This window comes from Poecilia formosa, unplaced genomic scaffold (genome assembly GCF_000485575.1).
Source record: "Poecilia formosa unplaced genomic scaffold, Poecilia_formosa-5.1.2 Scaffold430, whole genome shotgun sequence".
In the NCBI taxonomy this organism is placed as follows: Eukaryota; Metazoa; Chordata; class Actinopteri; order Cyprinodontiformes; family Poeciliidae; genus Poecilia; species Poecilia formosa.
In genome coordinates this window covers 334,188-354,245 of record NW_006800369.1, presented here as the reverse complement: position 1 = coordinate 354,245, position 20,058 = coordinate 334,188, and the positions used below count along the sequence as shown (strand labels likewise).

Below are 20,058 nucleotides of genomic sequence, written 5' to 3'. Positions count from 1 at the left end.
TGTTGCTTTGTAACTTTTGTTGTTGCGTTGTCACATTTGTTGTTGTTTTGTGGCTTTTGCATATTGCTGACCAATCTGGGTCACCGTAAAAGCTTACTTCTTAGTTGTTTTCTCAAAGCATAGCAGTTTATATATCTCTCTCTCTAATTAACTAGAATAACTTTCCAGAAGTTACCAAAAAGCCCTATTCATAATTAAAGTGATTAAATTTCCAGTTAGTGCAGTAGGTACCTAAAAGACACTTCACTACATCAGGAAAGTCTACAAACGACGTGCCAGGTTTCCTGTAGGTAGTGAAACATCTTTGTCGGACAGAAAGCTTTGAGGGCGCAGTGACGCTCTCCAGTCAGCAGGGGGCGCAAACCCGCCGCTGAGCGCCCAGATCCAGATTAATCATGCTGTGGTTGGACGCCCGCTGAGGAGACGGACAGGCGCTTTTCATGTCGCGCAAATGTCAACTTTCCCAAGAGAAAATGACGCTGCCAAATCTCTCTTCAAGATGCTTGAGGTTTCTCTTAATGTCTCACAGTAGCTGACTTAGACTCTGTAGTGAATTACAATTCTCCCTTGTGTTTACTCCCTGTGTTGTGGTTATTTTATTCAAACTAGATTCAGTAATTCCCCTTCAATTTACTCACAGAGTTCTCCCCTCTATTATTAATGTTTAATGGTATTAACTGGGCTGCACTTTCTAGTGCTTCATAAAGTTCAAGTACATGTCATGGAGCAGAGACTAACAGATGTATTCGCTTGTATCTGAGCCAAGGGAGGCAAGCTGGTGTCAGCCTGCCACCAGTCAGGCAGAACCCAGATCAGAGAGCCAGACAAACATTTTACGTTTTTTACCCTCATCCATAAGCAATATTATTTTACAAACATGGCATTATATTGCAGATAGTTCTGCTGTTTGTGTCCAGCCACAGTTTTGCTTTGCTGTTTCTTAAGCCCTGCCTGATCCAGTTAAAGTGTTAACGGGAAAAAGATTAGAGACTTGGCTCTTATTCGCCTTCACACTGCTACAAATCAAGCTCTGCCAGCCAGGGCCGGCCCAGAGTTTAATGATTTGCTAACCCACCCTTATTATTAATTTCTGCTACGTTTTGCATTAAAGATCACATATTTTAAGAGTCAGGCAGCAACAAATCCCTTAAACAGTCATCTCAGCCAGCTTGCACTATTTATTAAAAAAGAAAAGTTACAGTTTGGGTTACTCAGCTGCTCTAGTGTTTCCATGCAGTAGGAAAGGAGGAGCCACTATTGTGAAAAACTCAAAAGTTAAAGTACTTTTTGATATTTATTTATGAAGAGGTACTTATTTGACCCAAAATAAAAGAAATTGTGACACCATAAAAGCATTAATAATAGCATGGCTGCAATAAATTTCAATAAAAATTTATTGAAATTGTTATTGTTTTTAATTTCAATAAAAAAACAAAAGAAATCAAACTTAAAAAGTAAAAAAAAAAAAGCCTAATAAATTTGGAACAATAAAATGAGAAAATATGAAACTAATAATCATAATAATAAAACTATTATTAAACTACTATATTTATAAAACACATGCAAAACGTATGACTATATCAATATAATTATCAGACAAATCTACCTATATGTTTACAGGAAGTCTGCAAATTACTTTATATATGTTATAGATTTTATTGTCATTTAACTGCACATTTACAGCTGAGTAAAGGCTACAAAAATAATAAATGAATATAAAATAATAAATAAATAAATTCATTAAAATAAATAAATAAATATTTTACCATTTTTCTGCTATTTGGAGAGGCGAATTTAAAAGTTGCTTTAAATTCAAACTTCCCTTAAAAATTAAAAATAAACTCAAAAATCTGAGTTTAAGTTGGCCTGGTTTTCAAGTAACAATCCTCAAAACTTAAATCGATTTTGCTTTATTATTCCATCATATGCCTTGTTCACCTTTTTCCATTACACGTTTTTCCTTCCACTCAACTTTCCATTAAGAGAACTACAACTTCTTTTAGCAATAAGTGTGCTTTATCCTCTTTTGCGGAGTGTAATAATACATATTTTTAATTGTTTTAATGCAATTTCTTTTAAGTTTAAGACGTAAACTTTAAAATTAAAAAGATTAAAGAAAAAGAAACCTGGAGTATTTCAATCTAAGTTTCACTTTTTAAATTGATTTGCTAAAAAAAAATAAAACTTCTATCAATATTTTAAAATACTGAAGTGGATTTTGTCTTTGTTTCAACAAGTTTACGTTAAACGTTTATAAATAAACCATAATAATCTGGATTTAGTTTGTTTCCGCGCCCGGACAGTAATGACCGACACCTCACCCCACCCAACCCTGCGCACTCAAACATCTCCTGGTTAGTCCGCAGTTACTCCCATCGTGTCCGGGGACTACGGCCACCACCACCACCACCACCGGGACAGAGCGGCCATGGCGTCCCGGCTCTCCTTCACCCAGGTCCGGCTGGAAGCGGAGCTGGAGCGCTACCGGGCCGAGTGCCAGTGGGGCAAAATCCTGGCGCTGGTGGAGCAGATGCACGCTGCGCGGATCCATGAGGACGGTGAGTGACCGCGGGTCGCACCTGGACGCTGGGAAGCCGCTGCACGCATGTCCCGTCACTTCCTGGTTGCTCTATTAACTCAAATACGATCAGTTCACTGTTAAATATTAGAGAAAAATAACCTGGTTCTCACCCATCTTTAAATTTAGATTTATTGGAGCAGTTTTAAAACAGACACTGATATCTGCTAATTAAAGCAGAAAGTTTTTTATAAATGAACCAATTTTGAAAGAAAAATTAAGGATTTCCTGCTGTTTGAGTTGATTTGTATTTTTTGCAGTGAGCATACTATCACACTGTACACCAGCTGGACCTTGGACTCCAAACAGGATTAGTCGAAGGTCTCCTAAACAGATCTCCTCCTCAAATAACACAGATAAAACCAGTGAAAATCGTGCATCACAACCTGCGCTTTGAAAGAAAACGTCTCCCTGGAAGTTTACAGTAAACAAGAAGAGTCTCTGTCACGTTTAAGCAGAAAACTCTGTCGCTCACTCCAATGTTAAACCAGATTTATCCACCAGCCTGCTAATTTTCCGCCTTTACACTCGAAATCATTCCACAAAACTAAAGCAAACACACTTTTCTCTCTACTCCTCATAAAACAAGGCTGAGGCATTTCACTAATGCACCTGCCTCCACCTGTAATCTACGCAGAGTAAATATGGGTTCGAGTGTCCTGACTACAGGCGTCTGTTGCTGTGCTTACATTGGACCGATGGTTCACTCAGGTGTTAAATTAATGTGGTATTGCTGTGCGCTTGCATGGTTTTCATTTGCTGAACCAGCAGTGAGTGTGCAAGGTGCACCAGGAGGAGCTGGCTTCAGATAGAGGAACTTCATGGTAGTTAAGGTGGTCATATATTAAACCTTCGCCCAACTCTGACAGCAATAAAAAGCAGCCATGTTGTTTCTGCTAGGTCTGGCGTCATTGTGTACTGTGGCTTTAAAAGGTTATGTTGAATTTCTGTGATCTAAAGTCCAGAGAAAATATTCGAATGACTTTAAGTTTGATTTTTGCAATATATGACTTTTAGGAGGAGGAAAATGTTAGAGCTAAACATTGCTGAAGAGTGATGATGAAATCCTTTACACAATGTCCAACCCAGAGCAAAGTAGTAATGGTAAAGTTTTCAAAAGATATATTTGGTGGGTTTATCCAAAAGGAGGTCAAGAAAACTGCAGTAATGTGTGTCGAAGTTGGCAGATCTAACAAACCAGCACCCTACAGGGGGGGTTAAAAGTTCAGTCAGTAATTCACCACTGTAGAAATACGTGTAATGCAGGTGTAATAGCAGCAACAGATATAAAGGTTCACAGATATAAAGGTTCACAGATATAAAGGTTCACACAGTATTGTGTAAAACTGCAGTATGTAATTTTTATTTTTTAAAAATACATATTTTCTTTACCATGTTGCAACAGTTTAGCATGAGACAGATACTGTGTGAAAAAATTAAGCTCATCTGTTTTCTCCCAGTGCTAATGAGAAACAACCAATCAGAGCCGGAGGAGGGTCTTAGTGCTGTCATCATTTTTTGGCAATAAGTTAGTGTTTTTTGGTGTCTGGTAAAAGAACCATTTAAAAAAAAATCCCGATTGTTAAATTTGAATGTGCTGTTACCTAGCAACCCCAGGTGAGCCTATCTCATTGGCCAGGAATACTGAGACAAAAACACAGATTTGTGACACATTTATGCACAAACATCTTTTGCAGAAGCTCAGGTTGTAACAGACAAGAGGATGAAACACTTACTAAAAGATTTTTTAGTTAAATAATGACGTGACGCGGGCTATGCAGCTGGTTCTTCTCTTTGGTTTTTATAAAATGGAAAAGCTTAGCCAGTGCCATAATGTCAGCTTTTTACTACATTACATATTGAACCTAATATTTTAGGAATTGTTTTGTTTGTCTGTAACTAATAAAGCTGACTGATAAACCTCAGAAGCACACATGCTATACTCATAGGTAAAATCAGACTATGGAAAAGAAAATAGTGATTTTTCTATGTTTTTCTAGATCAAATGTTGGTTTTAGCAGGATTTAAAAAAAAAAAAAAAAGCTTGAACAACGTCAAAGTGTGAGGTTTAAATATAAAGAAAACTCATATTTCTTGCTAAAATTAGCCAATCAAGCCATTTGGAAATTGGAAGTTGAGAAGAAAACATGATAAATACAAAAAACTAAAGGTAGAAAACTAACATATGGCAGCCTGTAGCAACAAATTGAAGAGTAAATCACCATTTGGTTCAGTAAATGGGTGAACTCTGTGTTTCTCACTGTGGTTTTAGAGGAAAACACGTCCTGGTGTTTATCCCCCACCTTCTCCTCAGAGATAGGTTTCTCCTTGGCTGTGCTGATAAACGAACCAGCAAAAATGTCAAGTATATGTGAGCATAAACACGGCTCAAAGAGCTGGCATCAGAACACACCCGGGCTGATGGAGCTAAACAGGAAATCTTTATTGGAGTGTGTGTTTGTGTGTGTTTACACAGACAGGGGTTGGATCAGAGAACGGTTGTTTTTCCGTCTTTGTAAACCTTAATATCATGAGTTAGATGAGTTTTTACTGTATGTGCAGGATTCAGATGGAAACTGTACTGAAGAGAAACCACTAAACGATTAATCGGATTAACAGCGATTAATTGGTTAATGAAGTAATCGTAAACTAATTTAGAAATCGATTAATCTTATATCAAAAAACACCATCTGCTAAAAGAACAACACACTCAGAGTAGTAATTCAGCCAAAATTGCACAAACAGTATTTTTTCTATTTAAGATTAAAAAAACTTTGAAAGTTTGTCCTACCCAAAACTCAAGTGGAACATTTTTTTTTAGCTTTTGAAGGAACTCTACTTGTAAGCAACTTTTGCTATTCAGTTATTAATTTACAAAGCTAAAAATTAATCAACAGATGATTCCTTAACTTTGATGTCAAGTCTGAGCTTTTGACGTTGTTAGCATTTTTTTTGTTGCAGATGCATCCTTTGCTACAAATGATAAAGAAATGCTATGTTAATGCACGTAAACAAAATGTTTATTTTTTATTTAAAAGAATAATTAAATCAGTGACTTCTTTGCAGCTTTTAATCTATTTATAACTTTGCAAAACAGGCTTAAATGAAAAAAAAAATCAGCAGCAATCGATTAATCTCATGATAATCAATTAATCATCAGATAGGATGATTAATCAATTAAGTTGGTGATTAATCAGATTAACCATCAGATTAATCAATTAATTTGATGATTAATCGATCAATCAGATCAATCAAATTGATTATTCTGATTAATTAATTACTAAATAATCATTAGTTCCACTGCTAGAAACCACGTTTCAGGAATGTTTCTTCTGTGCTTTGAGTTCTGGTTTTGATAAACTGAGAGAAGGTTTTCTTTGGCTACAGAAATGGATGACCTCTGACCCCCAGTTCATGCTTGTTCCATTGCTTTTAACTTTCTTCAATCCCACGCTGCAGATGATTACGGCACGCTGCTGATGGCCGAGGCGATGCTGGAGGAGTGCCTGCTGGAAAACATGGATCTTTTACGGAGCTCCACACCTTTAGCTGACAAGACTCAGGCCAGACTCTGCAAAGCCAAAGGTTACCTGAACACCATCCTGAGCCGAGGCCGCCTCACAGTCAGTCTAATCTTCAGGTCTTTTCCAGTCATTTGGAAATAACTACCAGGAAATATTTTGACAGGGAACCAAAATCGTTTGTCATGCCGTCGTTGGAGTGATGGTGTATTTCTGGTTTTCCTGCAGCCCAGATACTTGAATGAGGCTCTGCTGCTGATGGCCAAAGTGCACTACGTCCAGGGCCGGTACCGGGACGCCCAGGGAATGTGTGCCAGGGTGGGTTTGGAGGAGCTGACCCAGGACGACCAACCTGTCTACCACTTTCGCCTACTGGCTGAGGCCTTCGTCATTAAAGGTACCTCACAATTAACTGGTTTGTTGTTTAGAGCTTTCGTGAAACAAGCATCTCTTCAATAGGCTTTGCTTCAAAATCCTGTTGAGGCTGCAGGTATCCCTGTTGATTGAGCACTTTTTTCTGCCAACATTTTTCCTTCCACTAAACCAGGTCTGCAACCTTTACAAACTAAACAACCATTTAGTTTGTGTTTTCACACCTGATATTCTAGTAGATTTGGTTTGATTTGGGACTAAAATTGCAACATTTGTTACATTTTCAGCTGGTGCAGTTCTCTTTCACACTGCACTGTGTAAAACAAACCAAACTAAGTGAAAAACCTGTTCCCCTCCTCGCCTATGGGGGCGCTGCACCAAGAACCACTGAAGGAAACAACATAAAGAAAACCTCAGAAGACACGGAGCGCAACTTTCTTCTAAACAAAATATAAACCAAAATGGAGTAGGGTCAGATTTTAGATGTTGTAGGATTTTGCTTTTGTCTTTGGTAAAATACCACAAGTCATTTCTCCATTTGTTTTAGTTGTATTTACCCAGAATGCCCTGCACTGACAAATCCTGTCTGTAAATATGTTCCACCCATAACTCCTGAAATGGCATAGATTTAGCTTCACTGGTTCAAATTCTGTAAAATACATATATACGTATTAGCTGTAAACCATAATCATTAAACCTAATATAAATAATGCTGGAAATATATGATTTTGTGTAATTAATCTATATGAAATTGAAGTAAAAACGAAGGACGCCTGTGAGTGTCACCTGGTTTTTATACTGTAGCGTTCATCAGTCAACTTTCAAGCCAAGCTATAAATAAAAGAACAAGCAAAACCAAACTTCAGGCTCCTTTTGTGGTAGTTATGGGAGGAGAAAAATTGACCTTGTATGTGGATCTAAGGTGCATGGCGAGTTTTTTACGAGGCAGATGGGACACAGCTGGGAACCATCAGCCTCATCGGGTAGATACTCGGGTCAGGGAGCGCTCTGCGTTTTTCCAAGAGCCGAGTCCTAACCTGAGCTTGTCACTGTTAAAGAAAACATATTTTTCTTGCTCTGAAGTCGCATCAGAGAGTGAAATGTGCCAGCTTTGGAGTAAAGTTGTGAAGTATTTTGGTGTTTTTCCAAGCAGCTTCATCACTACGCTCCGATCGCCGTAAATCAGATTCACAGAACACCCGGACTCGGTGTAATCTCGTTTCACTCATCATCATTATGTCGTTACCAACCCCCTCTTCGTTTCCTGACAGTCGGACATGACCTCATGCTCATGAAACATTAAGGAATATTACAGCAATAACTGTCAGATTTAGATTTCCTCTGCTTGTTTTGATTCCCCTGAATTATATTTACTGCTGGCTCCTTCTCAGGCCTCTCTGTGGGATATGAAGCTAGCTGCTGTGGGAATCAAGTCAGACATGGATGATGTCTGACGGCTGGCAGCTGTCTGCTTATTTGATTTGGCTTGGCGTCGAGCCCAAGGCTGCTCAGCGCCTCTGGCCTCTTCCCGTCTTGGAAAGTTCTTGAACTCCTTGAATATTTGTATTAATCAGTCCAGTTTGGGCATCTGGTCTTCCAGGAACGTCAGTTTCCTCTCTGTTTGTGTGTCCACTGTGTGGAGGCCTGCAAACGCACACAGAAGACATGATGAATGTCTAAAAGTAAATTAGCATGTTAATAAAAGCCTGTTGTGTTTATGACTGAAACGATTAATCAAATTAATAATGATTAATCGATTACTTCATTAAAAATGCCATTTAGTGAACGTATGACACAGTTTAAGCAGTAATTCAGCCAAAACTGTACAAAAAATAGATACTGGTACATTTTGCATTTAAGATAAAGAAAACACATTTTTCATTGTTAAATTAGTATCATGTACTTTACAGCGATTTTGTTGTCATGTAAGCCCATGTTTGTAGCTGTGGTTTTCTGTTGTTTTCCCTCTTTCTGCAGATATACAAGCAGACTTCTTTTGTGTTAATCTTGTCTTCTCTTTATCCTTCTTTATTTTTTCTTTTATTATCTCCCTCTTCCCTTACTTTAACTTTTTGACCCACCACTTTTTCTTTTCTGTCTCTTTGTCTGTTATGATTGAATAGTTTTTTGTCCATCAAGTGAAGCATCCTGAAAGCCATATTGCTGCCTGTGAAAGTAAATCCTTCAGGGTTCTCCTTTGGTACTCAGACAATTATGCTGATTGCTACACTGCCAAAAAAATGATAAAAATAATAACAATAAAATAAAACACAGGTGATTACTGATGATGATTAACTGCTGCATTGGAAGGGACCTTCCCTCTTAAATCCTACCAAAACAGCAACCTAGTTTTTCACTCTCAGCTTTTGAATTCATCTTTGTATACCTGAGGTGGCATTTAAGTACATTTTGTACTTTCTGCTTTCAATGTTTGTCAGTTCTTGCCTCGACTTGTGAGTTGAGGAAATAAAAATAGAGGCAAATTTATTTTCTCTTGTTGATGCATCCAAACAACAGAAATAGAGCGAAACAGGAAGGAGTATGGAGCCAAAATTCAAATGTTCCAAAGGCTAAAACCCAAACAATCAGGAAAACAGAACAGAACATAATGCGCCTGCATGTTTCTGAGAGGATTTGACTTTTTATTCCTTTTTGTCCATAAAACTGTAAATAGAAAACAAAATGAAGAGCATACGTTGGGTTTATACGTTACGAAAGAATACAACTAATTGTCAATTAATACATTAGATCAAAATTAGCTCCAATCCAATAACGTCTGTTAGACCTTTTCTTATGGTTGTAGTTTGGCTGCCATCCAGCAGAGGGCGCCGCGTAGTATTAAGCGGATTTTTTTTTTTTTTTTTTTTTTTTTTTTTAAGGAGTACGGGTATTTTGGGAAGAATATAGTAAATAAAACATCTGATCCATACTCCAATCTGGAAGGTTGCGGTAATGCACCTGTTTGCCAACAGTCATAAAAATATTAGAAGAAGAAGAAGAAGAAGAAGAAGAAGAAGAAGAAGAAGACGACTATCCCAGAACGGGAACGAGAAACTGTCCAAACAGAGTACGGTGCGGGATGAAAAATGATGTTTGTGTGGATCTCTTTTGAAATATAAACACTCAAGTTAATTTATAAACTTAATAGTGATTCATTCAGTCGAGCTGCATGACGGAGCAGCGTCAACTTATTCAAAAATGACTGATGTGCTAGGACGTGGTTGTAGTGAAATGCTAAATGGTGAGATGGAGGCAGATGATCGACTTTCGAAGAGAAAAATACGTTTCCAACTTTACATTTTCCTAAAAAGGATACATTTCTTTACATCTGACTTCCTCTAACTGTTTGATCAACCATGCTTCAGGTCTTTCTCTGGACCACCAGACGCTGTCTGCTGTGTCTCGTATCCGTCTTTCGGAGAGAGAGGAAGAGAGTCTGTCCTGCTTCCTGAAGGCGTGTGACGCAGCTCTGTCCTACCTGCAGGAGCTCGATAAGGTGAGCCTTCACAAATGCACGGTTCGCACGACGTGCTGGCATGTTTACTTAAGAGTTTCTGTTTTCAGATGGTAACCATTCCACACGCCAAAATGGGCAAAGGCAGCCTCTTTTCTGCAGCTGTTGACGTTGACCTGGGCTTCTTCCTGCAGGCAGCCCTGCAGAGCGCTTACCTCTGTCTGCTGCAGAGGGGGTGAGTGCAGCGGAAACCAATAAAATCTTCTTACACTATCTGAAAAAGTTTTCACAAGTATAACATTTGCTTTTTCTAGTTTTACAGGTGGAAGTTTGCAGTCTCACTTTATTAAAGACAGGGACTTTCTGCTAGGGCTGAAACGATTAATTGTATCAATCTTGATTAATCGATTCATTAACGGTTAACTAATTAAGCAGTTAAGTTGCTTGCAGAATCAGGAACCTCCTCATTCAGTCTTTCTGAGTTCTGATCACTTCAATTGGAGAAATTTTCTTTTCTTCAGACTTTTTGCTTAGACACAACATATTACACAACATTGGAAATATATTAAAATATGTTAAAGTAAACAAGAAATTCAGTTCCATTTTAAATATGGAAACAAACATTTTAATGCCTGAAATGCAATGACATCATTCCTTCAACGTCAAATCAGCATGTAAAAATCTCAGCCCTGATCTGGTGATTGTTTTCTGGGTGCACATATTTGTAGACAAATTTTTTTTTTTCTTAAATGCAAATTGTATATATTTTTGTACTGTTTTTCTTAATTACTGCTAAGAATATGTTGTTTCTTCAACAAATTGCCTTTTTTGAGTGTGTACACTCAATTACTAAATCAGTTGATGATTATTTCAATAATTGATTCATCACGGTTAATCATTTCAGCCCTTCTTGTAAATTAAACCTGGCTGGTGAACCATTTTTTTATCATTTAATTTTAGCATTCATAATAGTAGTTTAAAGGAGTGTATGTTGTTTTTGCTCATACCTGAATTTTGTTTGTTTTTGTACAGAAAATATGTCAGAAATAAGTTGAACATGTATTTATCATGATCTTAATTTATTTAATTTCAAAAATATATTTAATTTCAAGAATATTAACAAGGATTTCTAGACCTTTGGAAGATGCTTCTACGCTTTTATGTGCAGTTTCATGAGTTATTAATGTAAACTTGCAGCACATTTGTAAAAATCTGCTCTTTTAATATGTGTTGACGTTAAACTTGTGGAAAGAAAATAATGCAACTCTCGGTTTGAACCAGTAGGTGTCAGTGTTGCATTAAATCAGAAAATAACTATCATCTCTCTCTAATGAAGGCCTGGTGTTTAGGATTGACTGTCAATAGTTTCAATTTGATTCTCCATGTGTCAAATGAAAACAGTTTGCTGCTGTTTTATGTTATCTGAAAACCGTTTATTTTTAGTCGATCTTTAAAACCAGTGCATAAGCCCAATGTGTGTGTGTGTGTGTGTGTGTGTGTGTGTGTGTGTGCGTGTGTGTGTGTGTGTGTTAGTCATCTTGCACAGGGTGCCCACCAGCTGCGTAGGGTGCTCAGGGTGGTGGAGTCGCGAGGGTCTCAGAGCTTCAGGAAGGTGAGGAACAACAAATGTCTCATGCTAGAATCATTACAATGAAAAAGGTTTAAAACAAGAATCTGGTGTGATTTCCGCTGGGCTGGCCGATAAATCAATAACGATATATCTCGCGGCAGAAACGTGATCAATAACAATCGATAATTCTAACTACTAGGATGGAATATTTACTGAACTACAATCAAGAATCGCACAGCATTCTGGGAAATGGAGGCAGCTAGTAGCTAGATAAGCAAGATCCACTGCAAAAACACAAAATCTTACCAATAATTTTGGTCTAGTTTCTACTGCAAATATCTTAGTACACTTAAAATAAGACAAAGTAACTTTTCAGCAAGATTTTAATATTGATGAAAAAGTACTTTTTTTTATTGGTAGATAAATTAACTTATAAAATGGGGAAAATGTCTTGTTACAAGTAAAATAATCTGCCAGTGGAACAAGCACTTTGTCATCGATATTAAGGAATTATTTACTTAAAACAAGACTATCTTGCTAAAAAAGTGACTTGTAAGTTAGTTTTGTCTTATTTCAACTTTTACTTGGTAAGATTTTGTGTTTTTGCAGTGTTGGTGGCGTTAACTAACTCACATTTCGGTTAAATAGCTGAAATAACCTCACAGCATCCTGCTGGGTATCAAGCAGTTTCAACCCCCTCCAACTCTGGTTACCTAGCAACAGCTTGCTAAGTACCTGGCACAGCAGCAGTTTAAGGTTTTACCACCCTGATTCATGACGGCTTAAAAATAAAAACCACAATGGAGAGAAGTAAAAACTCTGGGTAAATGTATCTCACACATTAAAAAAAAATAAACTAATCAATAATTATCAAAATTGACTGATATGATTTCTGACTGCATTAAAAACGTGTTTGTTTTTCATGCCAGTGTGCAGCCATGAAGCTGGCGCAGGTGCTGCTGAGCTCCGTGAGCGAGGACAGCTACTGGCCCCCGCTGGGCCCCCCGCCCGCAGTCTGGCTCCAGAGAGAGGGAGCCGCCGCCTCCAAAGACGCCATGTACCCCACCTTCAAACCGCCGCAGCGCTACGCCACAGACTGGTACGCCTCACCTTCATCTCCCAGGAGTCTGAATGTGACCGGAGGAACTACAGAGGCCTCAGGTCTAATACTTCACTGATGCAAGGTTATTACAGCTAACTAAAATTAAAACAAAAAAATTAAAGTGAGAAAACATTTCTGTTAACTGAAATAAATAAAAATTGTAATTAATGGTGGAAAACTGTAACTTACTCGAACTAAACTGTGTATTTATAAAACTTACTAAAACTTTCTGAAGTTATTCGTTGTTTTTTTGTTTATGATAAAATGCGAATCAGTTGATTACTGAAAAACAACTGAATATATTTTTTAAACTGTTGTTTTTTGCTAAATATTCATTATCCAGATAACTCAATAATAATTGTAGAATAATAATTATTCTGGAATAACTATTATTGCAGAATAATTATTGAATAATAATAATCAAATTGTAATTTTATTCTTTATTTTATCATAATAATATTTATTATTTAATATTAAAATTAAAATAATTTTATAAAAAAAATAATTGTATTATTTTATCATAATAAAATTATTAGGATACATTTTTTTATTATAATAATGTTAGTATGATAACGATTAATTCAAATTATTTTCTGATTAAAATTTATTGCATTTATTTTTATTTTTCTCCTCCTTTTCCTTTAAGTTTTCTGTGGCCCCAGGTTGAAAAACTCTGGTCCATGAAGTCACTGCAAAAACACAAAAACGTACCAAATATTTGAGTTAATTAAAATAAGAGAAAACTAACTTCAAAGTAACTTTTCAACAAGATAAAGGAGCTTTTTTCAAGTTAATAAATCCTTAATATTGATGGAAAAAGTGCTTGTTCAATTGGCAGATAAAATTTTCCCATGTTGTAAGTGAAATAATCTGCCGATGGAAGTAGAACTTTTTCATCAACACTAAGACATAATTGACTTATTGTCTCTTTTCTCTTGCTGAAAAGTTACTTGGAAGTTCGTTTTGTCTTGTTTCAACTGTACACAGATATTTGCACTAATAACTAGACCAGAAATACTTGGTAAGTGTTTGTGTTTTTGCAGTGTTGGATCAAAACAGACATCTTTTCCGATCCTAAAAGCCCAATCTTGTCATCCGATCTACATGTTGAACTCATTGTCTGCTTCATTTCTGCGTTTCGCTCGTTGCAGGGATCCAGCAAACATTGCTCAGGCCCCCGTGAGCCATACTTAGTCACCGCCACATGACTAATCCTGCCCACACTATCATAAGTGAAGATCTAAATCCATGTCTGAGATTAGCAGGCGTGGAGGAGCCGAATTCCCCCCAGAGGAGCATCCGTGTGTCAGCGTTGATGATTACTTTTTATCGTCACGTAGTTGTTTCATAAAAGGTTGTGATGTTGTCTGCGGATTGTGTCCTTCAGTAGGACATGCGTGTGTGTGTGTGTGTGTGTGTGTGTGTGTGTGTGTGTGTGTGTGTGTGTGTGTGTGTGTGTGACATCTGAGATGATGCTGTGCGTGATACATCCGCGGTGGTCCGTATTGTGTTGCAGCCCCACAGGTGAAACAGAAACCAGACACTGTCGGTAATCTGCCGTCGCTCCGTCTTTGTTTGTGTTTGTGTGAGCGATAAACTTCCTGTTTTGGAGCTTTTCCTGTTTTTTTTTTTGTTTTTTTTCTTGGCAGCTGCTTCTGTCCACAGGACGTGGTGGAGGAGGCTGTGCTGCTGCTGCTCATCACAGAATCAATGGTGAGACACACACACTCCTATCCTTCACTGCGTGGTCCAGCTACAGCAGCAGGGACAACGTCCAACAGTCTCTTTCCCCGTCTGATTTCTGTGTTTTTGTCCCAACAGACGAGCGGGGAAGCGGTAATCAGCCGACTGCCGGACCAGGCCGAGGCGCGCCAGGCCAGCCTGCAGGATGCCACCTCCGTCTACGACCTGCTGTCCATCGGCATGGCCAGGAGGGGGCAGTACGCCATGCTCTCTGAGGTGTGGGGATCATACACTGGAGGTCAGAGGTTTCTGTTTTCAGATCCTTCTGCTTCTTCATAATCCCACCGCAGGGAAATTCACAGATTAGGTTTTGGTTAAGAAATAATGGATAATTTGCATTTTCAGTGCAGCAGTGACGAATCTTCCATATTCTCTTTGTTTTACACTGTAAAAACACAAAATACAACCAAGAGGTTTTGTCTAGTTTCTTGTGAAAATATCTTGGAAAATTTGAAATAAAACAATAACTTGCAAGTTTCATTAAGATACAGGAGCTTGTTTGAAGTCAATAATTCCTTAATATTATTTTTTTTAAAAGTGCTAGTTACACTAGCAGATTTTGTTTCACTTGTAAAATGGGTGAAAAAGTTAGCTACTGGAACTAGTGCTTTTCTCATCAGTAGTAAAGAATTGCTGATTTAAAACAAGCTCCTGTGTTCATGAAATTTTACTTGTAAGTTAGTTTTGTTTTGTTTAAAGTTTACTAACACATTTGCCCTAGAAGCTAAACCAAAATATTTAGTCAGATTTTGTGTTTTTGCAGTGTAGGAAGCTCAAACCTAAGTAGTTGAAGTTTTGGCACCAACTTACATCCCACATAGGACCTGCAAAGCACACCAAAGAAAGTTGAACTACAGGAAATTTATTGCATGAAAGTAAATTTTGAAAAAATGTACATAAAATAGCCTTCATCAGTTTAAGTTTTACAGTAAAGGTTACTGTAAAACTAACTGATAGTTACATGGCAAAACAAAAAGAAATGCCATGTAACTATTAATGCTGGTTGTTGAAAGTTGCATGAAACAAAAATAAGTTTTTTCCTTCCTGTTCTCTAAAAATGAGAGCAAAATCCAGGCTGTTATTTCACGGGTTTGCCTCTGGCGAGGCTGATTGATTGTTTATTTCTGACATCTTTTCCAGGAGCCGCGTTTCTGCAAACACTTTTCCAGAAAAATGAAACACACAAACACAGAGGGATACAATGGAAACGTCAGGCAATAAAAAGAGATCAGTTGTGTCCAGATTTCAGTCCCCTGACACAAACGGTCACCTCAGACCAAACCAAATTATTTAGGACACACGTGTCAAACTCAAGGCCCGTGGGCCAAATCCGGCCCGCCGTAGCTTTTTATGTGGCCCTCTGGATTCTAGACTAAAAACTAAATGTGCTTAAATATGTTATCAGTCAAATCAATTCAGTTTTTATCTGCCAAATTATATCAATCAGTCCCTCCAGTTTCTTGAGAATTATCATGGAAATTCTCGCCAAATCAACAAGTCCCTGCACTTTTTTGCTAATAGTTGGGAGTTTAATGCAGATTTTTCTCAAAATTGTTAAAAACTTTCTTACTTGTACTAAACAGCTGCTTCAGCTTTAATTGACGTCAGATTATAGCCCATGATCTATACAGTGAGTAATAAAAAGTCACATTTACCGTGATAAATGAGTGCAAATATTTTAAAATTAGCATCACAAACATTTTGATTTTTATTACAAAAAATAACAAAAAAAATCAGGAAATCCTGGAGGGACTGAAAAGATGTTTAGTAATATTATTTGATTTTAAGAATTGATATTTTAACAGTTTGCGAACAGTTTTTATCAATACATTCTGGCACAACCGGCCCTTTCAGAGCATTCAGGATCTGAATTTGGCCCAAAGCGAAAATAATGTTGAGGTTCGACAAGAACAGCAACTCAGGAGCCAAATAGGCAAACATGGTGGGAGAAATGATCAACCCAGGAAGAATTACATTTCACAAAATAAAATAAATTACTTTCACTTTCTTTAACTTCCCCCTCAGGTCAGAAGCTAGACTTGGACACAGTTTGATATTCCAACACAAAAATGATCCCAAACCGACATAAAAACTGGTTTTAGACGGGATAAATTAGGCTAATAATGAGCTTTTAAAATGGTTTTACGCTGAACCCTACTGAAAATGAATGGACTGTAATTAAAAGTTTAAGAAAACCAGATTCTCTTTCCAATCCTGACCAGAGCAGCGGCGAAATATCCACCCAGAAGAATCCAATTAAATTAAAAAAATACTTTCTTTATCCCAAATGGAGTTTAAATGTCAAATAACCCAACTATTTTGTCTCCTTTCTAGTGCAAACATCTTAGTTCAGTTGAAATAATACAAACCTTATGACATAGGAGCCTGTTTTATGCTTAGATATTGGTTCCGTTGGGAGATTATTTCACGGGGAAAAGTCTTAAGTGAAATAATCTGCCAGGGGATCCAGAACTTTTTCATTAATATTAAGCAATTACTGACTCTAAACAAGCCTCTGTTTCTTACTGACAAGTTACTTGTAAGTTAGTTTTGTCTTATTTAGATATTTGCACCAGAAACTAGCCTGTTTTGTGATTTTTGCAGTGTGAAAACCTGGATTGGGGCCAGCATGTACCCCACACTGTAAATGGATACCAGAATTAGGTGGGGGAGGGGGGGAGGGCTCATGTCTTTTCCATTTAGAGCATAATATTTAATCATAACATCAGGCGGACCTCATTTCCTGCTTGACTGACAACCTCTGACTGAGCGAAACCCCACACATGTCAATCACATCATTGTGCAGTGAAGCAGCACAGAGTGGGCGCTGAGCGCTGACTGACAAGCACTTTCAAGCTAATTTACTTCAGGAAGGACATGACGTAGTCAAAACCTCTGAAAGGAATGTTCTCTGATCAGAGGTGGGATGCAGAGAAGTACAAATACATTGTTACTGCAGTTAAATACATTTCTAATGCATTTGTTCTAAACTTAAAGGTGAACTATTGCACTTCCTTGAGCAGGTTAGGATGAACTATGGGTGATATAAAACATCTTCATTACATTCTTTGCACTAAATCATTCTTAGATAAAGAGATTTTAGTCTGGTCATCTGTTTTAGGGCTCTGTCACTTTAAATCTAAATAAGCTGCTGCTGGCCACGCCCCCCAACTCAACATTTACACTCACAGGTGAAAATGGCTGCAAACAGATGCACAATTATACAACCATACCATCTTTGAAAAGCAGAAGTGGAGCCCCCTGCACAACCAACAATAATGCAGCAAGTGGTTTCTAAATGACAAGTCAGCAACTTGTCTTTTCCAGCAGCCATTGTACATCACATATGTACATTTTGGACATCCCTGTTGAAGACATCAGGGATCACATTCAATAAATTTACTTTAAGAAATCATAATTTCACACACTAAATTACTTTCTTTCGTACACTTTGAAGGTACTGTGTATGACGTAATGTAAATTCAATCTGTAGAGACTCACACAGAGAGAGAAACAGCAGTTAGACAATTTTATTGGACAGAGAATTCGGCGCTCGGACACCGGCGGAAGACGTGCGTGCTGAGAATCGCGGCAAGCTTGAATGATCGGCTCAAACGAAGCTCAGGTAGGTCTTCCCCCGGGCCCGGTCACTGGTGGTGGAGCGGAGCTGGAGAGAGGAGTCTTCAGGGGAGCTGGAGGCATCCGGGAGGCTGGTGGTGGAAACGGGGAGGAGGTGGGTTGAAGCACAACTGAAGGGGGAGGATCTGTGGTCGCTTCGCCTTTTGAAGGAGCTCTTGCCAGGTGATTGGACCGAGGTAGAGAGATGGTGCGTCCTGATTGGCTGGGGTAGAGGCAAGGTGGTAGGTGATGCCGGAAGAGTCTTACAGGTTCAATTTTCGCCTAGGGCTTCATTTGGTGTCAAAGCTTCCAACTGTTATAGATTTGTGCTTCCTGCACTGCAAAAACACACAATCTGACCAAGTATTTTGTGTTTAGCTTTTAGTGCAAAGATGTTATTACACTTCAAATAAGAAAAAAATAATTTACAAGTAACTTTTCATCAGTATATAGAGCTTAATTTAAGTCAATTCCTTAACTTTGATAAAAAAAGTGATAGTTCCAGTAAAATATTTCTTTCACTTTCATTACGTAAAGTATTTTTAAGAGTATGTACTTATTTACTTTTACTTAAGTAATAATGTTTATGTGGGACTTTTGCTTTAGCTAATTCAGTTTACCATATTTTCCAGACTATACAGCGCACCTCACTATAAGCCGCACCTACAAATTCTTTGGAAAAGAAATGAAAATTAGCGCTTTCTTCTTTTCTTTCCAATTTTGACTTCCAATGATTCACTTCTTGCTAAAACGCCCCCTCGTGGTTGAAGAAAAAGTTGCACCGGACTACAAGCCACAAGGTTCAAAGTGTGTGGGAAAAGTAGCGGCTTATAGTCCGAAAAATACGGTAATTTATCTCCATACTGCCAATTTCCAACAGATGTCGTTTGCAAAATAAATCAACCATTCAGCAAATTGATCTCAGTTACCAAACAGTACAGTATGCTCAGTTAGTCATTCAAAGGAGTTAAAAAAAAGTTTCTCTGAAAGGAAAAGAGTAAACTTTTATTTGTGCTTTTAAAGTCCCTGAGCATCCTGCGTTGTGAAAGCTGCAGCCTGTCTGTGTGTTTGCTCGCAGTGTCTGGAGCGAGCCATGAAGTTTTCATACGACGAGTTCCACCTTTGGCACCAGCTGGGCCTGTCACTCATGGCGGCCGGAAAGGTGAGCTCATTTCTCCTTATACATCAACACTCTGCACCAGAGGAGACATTCGCCTCCTCACCCACCGTCCAACCATCATGTCCTGCACGTGCAGCGAATAGCTTAGTGGACATTTTATACTGCATGCACTGCAAAAACACTAAATCTTACCAAGTATTTCTTTGGTCCAGTTTAAAACATTTTAGTAAACTTGAAACAAGACCAACTAACTTATAAGTAACTTTTTTAGCAAGATATAGGAGTTTGTTTTAAGTAAGTAAGTCTTAACATTGATGAAAAAGTCCTAGTTTTATTGGCAGATTATTTCTCTAATAACATTGGAAAATGTCTGTTTATATGTGAAATAATCTCAGTACATAGACAGTATTAGGTGTTAATAACTAATTAAAAAAGCTTAAAACAAGTTGAGCTCCTATATGCTGCTGAAAAGTTATTTGTGAGTTAATTGCTTGTTACCCAGCAGGTTAATGCTCGGCTATTTTAACGGTTTAAATAACCAAAATGTGAGTTAGTTGATGTAGCAAACACTGTAAAAACACAAAATCTTACCAAGTATTTTTGGTTAAGTTTCTATAGCATTTATCTTACTTCACTTGAAATAAGACAAAACTAACTTTTTAGTAAGAAATAGAGGCTTGTAAGTAAATAATTCCTTAATAATAATGAAAAAGTACAAGCTCTAGTATTAATCTATCTTAAGGATTTATTTACTTAAAACAAGCCTCTATTTCTTGCTGTAAATGTACTTTTAAGTCAGTTTTGTCTTATTTCAAGTGTAGCAAGATAGTTGGACTCGAAACTAGACCAGAAATACTTGGTAAGATTTTGTGTTTTTGCAGTGTGAATGCAATATGAACCATTGTGGTGCTGTTAGTAGGATAACTCCAGTTGCCTCGTCTCGTGTCTGTCTCTGTGTGTGTGTGTGTGTGTGTGTGTGT

General features: G+C 37.7%; 1 protein-coding gene across 4 annotated transcripts in view; it reads left to right on the top strand.

The window, feature by feature from the left end:
• The first annotated feature begins 390 nt into the window (after positions 1-390).
• Positions 391-20,058, top strand: part of ttc7a (tetratricopeptide repeat domain 7A) — a 53,659-nt gene continuing 33,991 nt past the window's right edge. Inside the window, exons 1-11 of one of the 4 annotated variants that reach the window (XM_016663591.1) lie at positions 391-508; positions 2,360-2,558; positions 6,038-6,201; positions 6,328-6,496; positions 9,837-9,967; positions 10,036-10,160; positions 11,459-11,537; positions 12,425-12,594; positions 14,247-14,310; positions 14,419-14,556; positions 19,037-19,120. In XM_016663591.1, the coding sequence (XP_016519077.1) occupies positions 452-508; positions 2,360-2,558; positions 6,038-6,201; positions 6,328-6,496; positions 9,837-9,967; positions 10,036-10,160; positions 11,459-11,537; positions 12,425-12,594; positions 14,247-14,310; positions 14,419-14,556; positions 19,037-19,120 (1,380 nt within the window). In that variant the 5' untranslated portion in view covers positions 391-451. Of the gene's footprint in view, positions 509-2,359; positions 2,559-6,037; positions 6,219-6,327; positions 6,497-9,581; positions 9,713-9,836; positions 9,968-10,035; positions 10,161-11,458; positions 11,538-12,424; positions 12,595-14,246; positions 14,311-14,418; positions 14,557-19,036; positions 19,121-20,058 lie in introns of those variants that run through there. The other 3 variants (XM_007577170.2, XM_007577171.2, XM_007577172.2) reach the window with 3 other exon arrangements.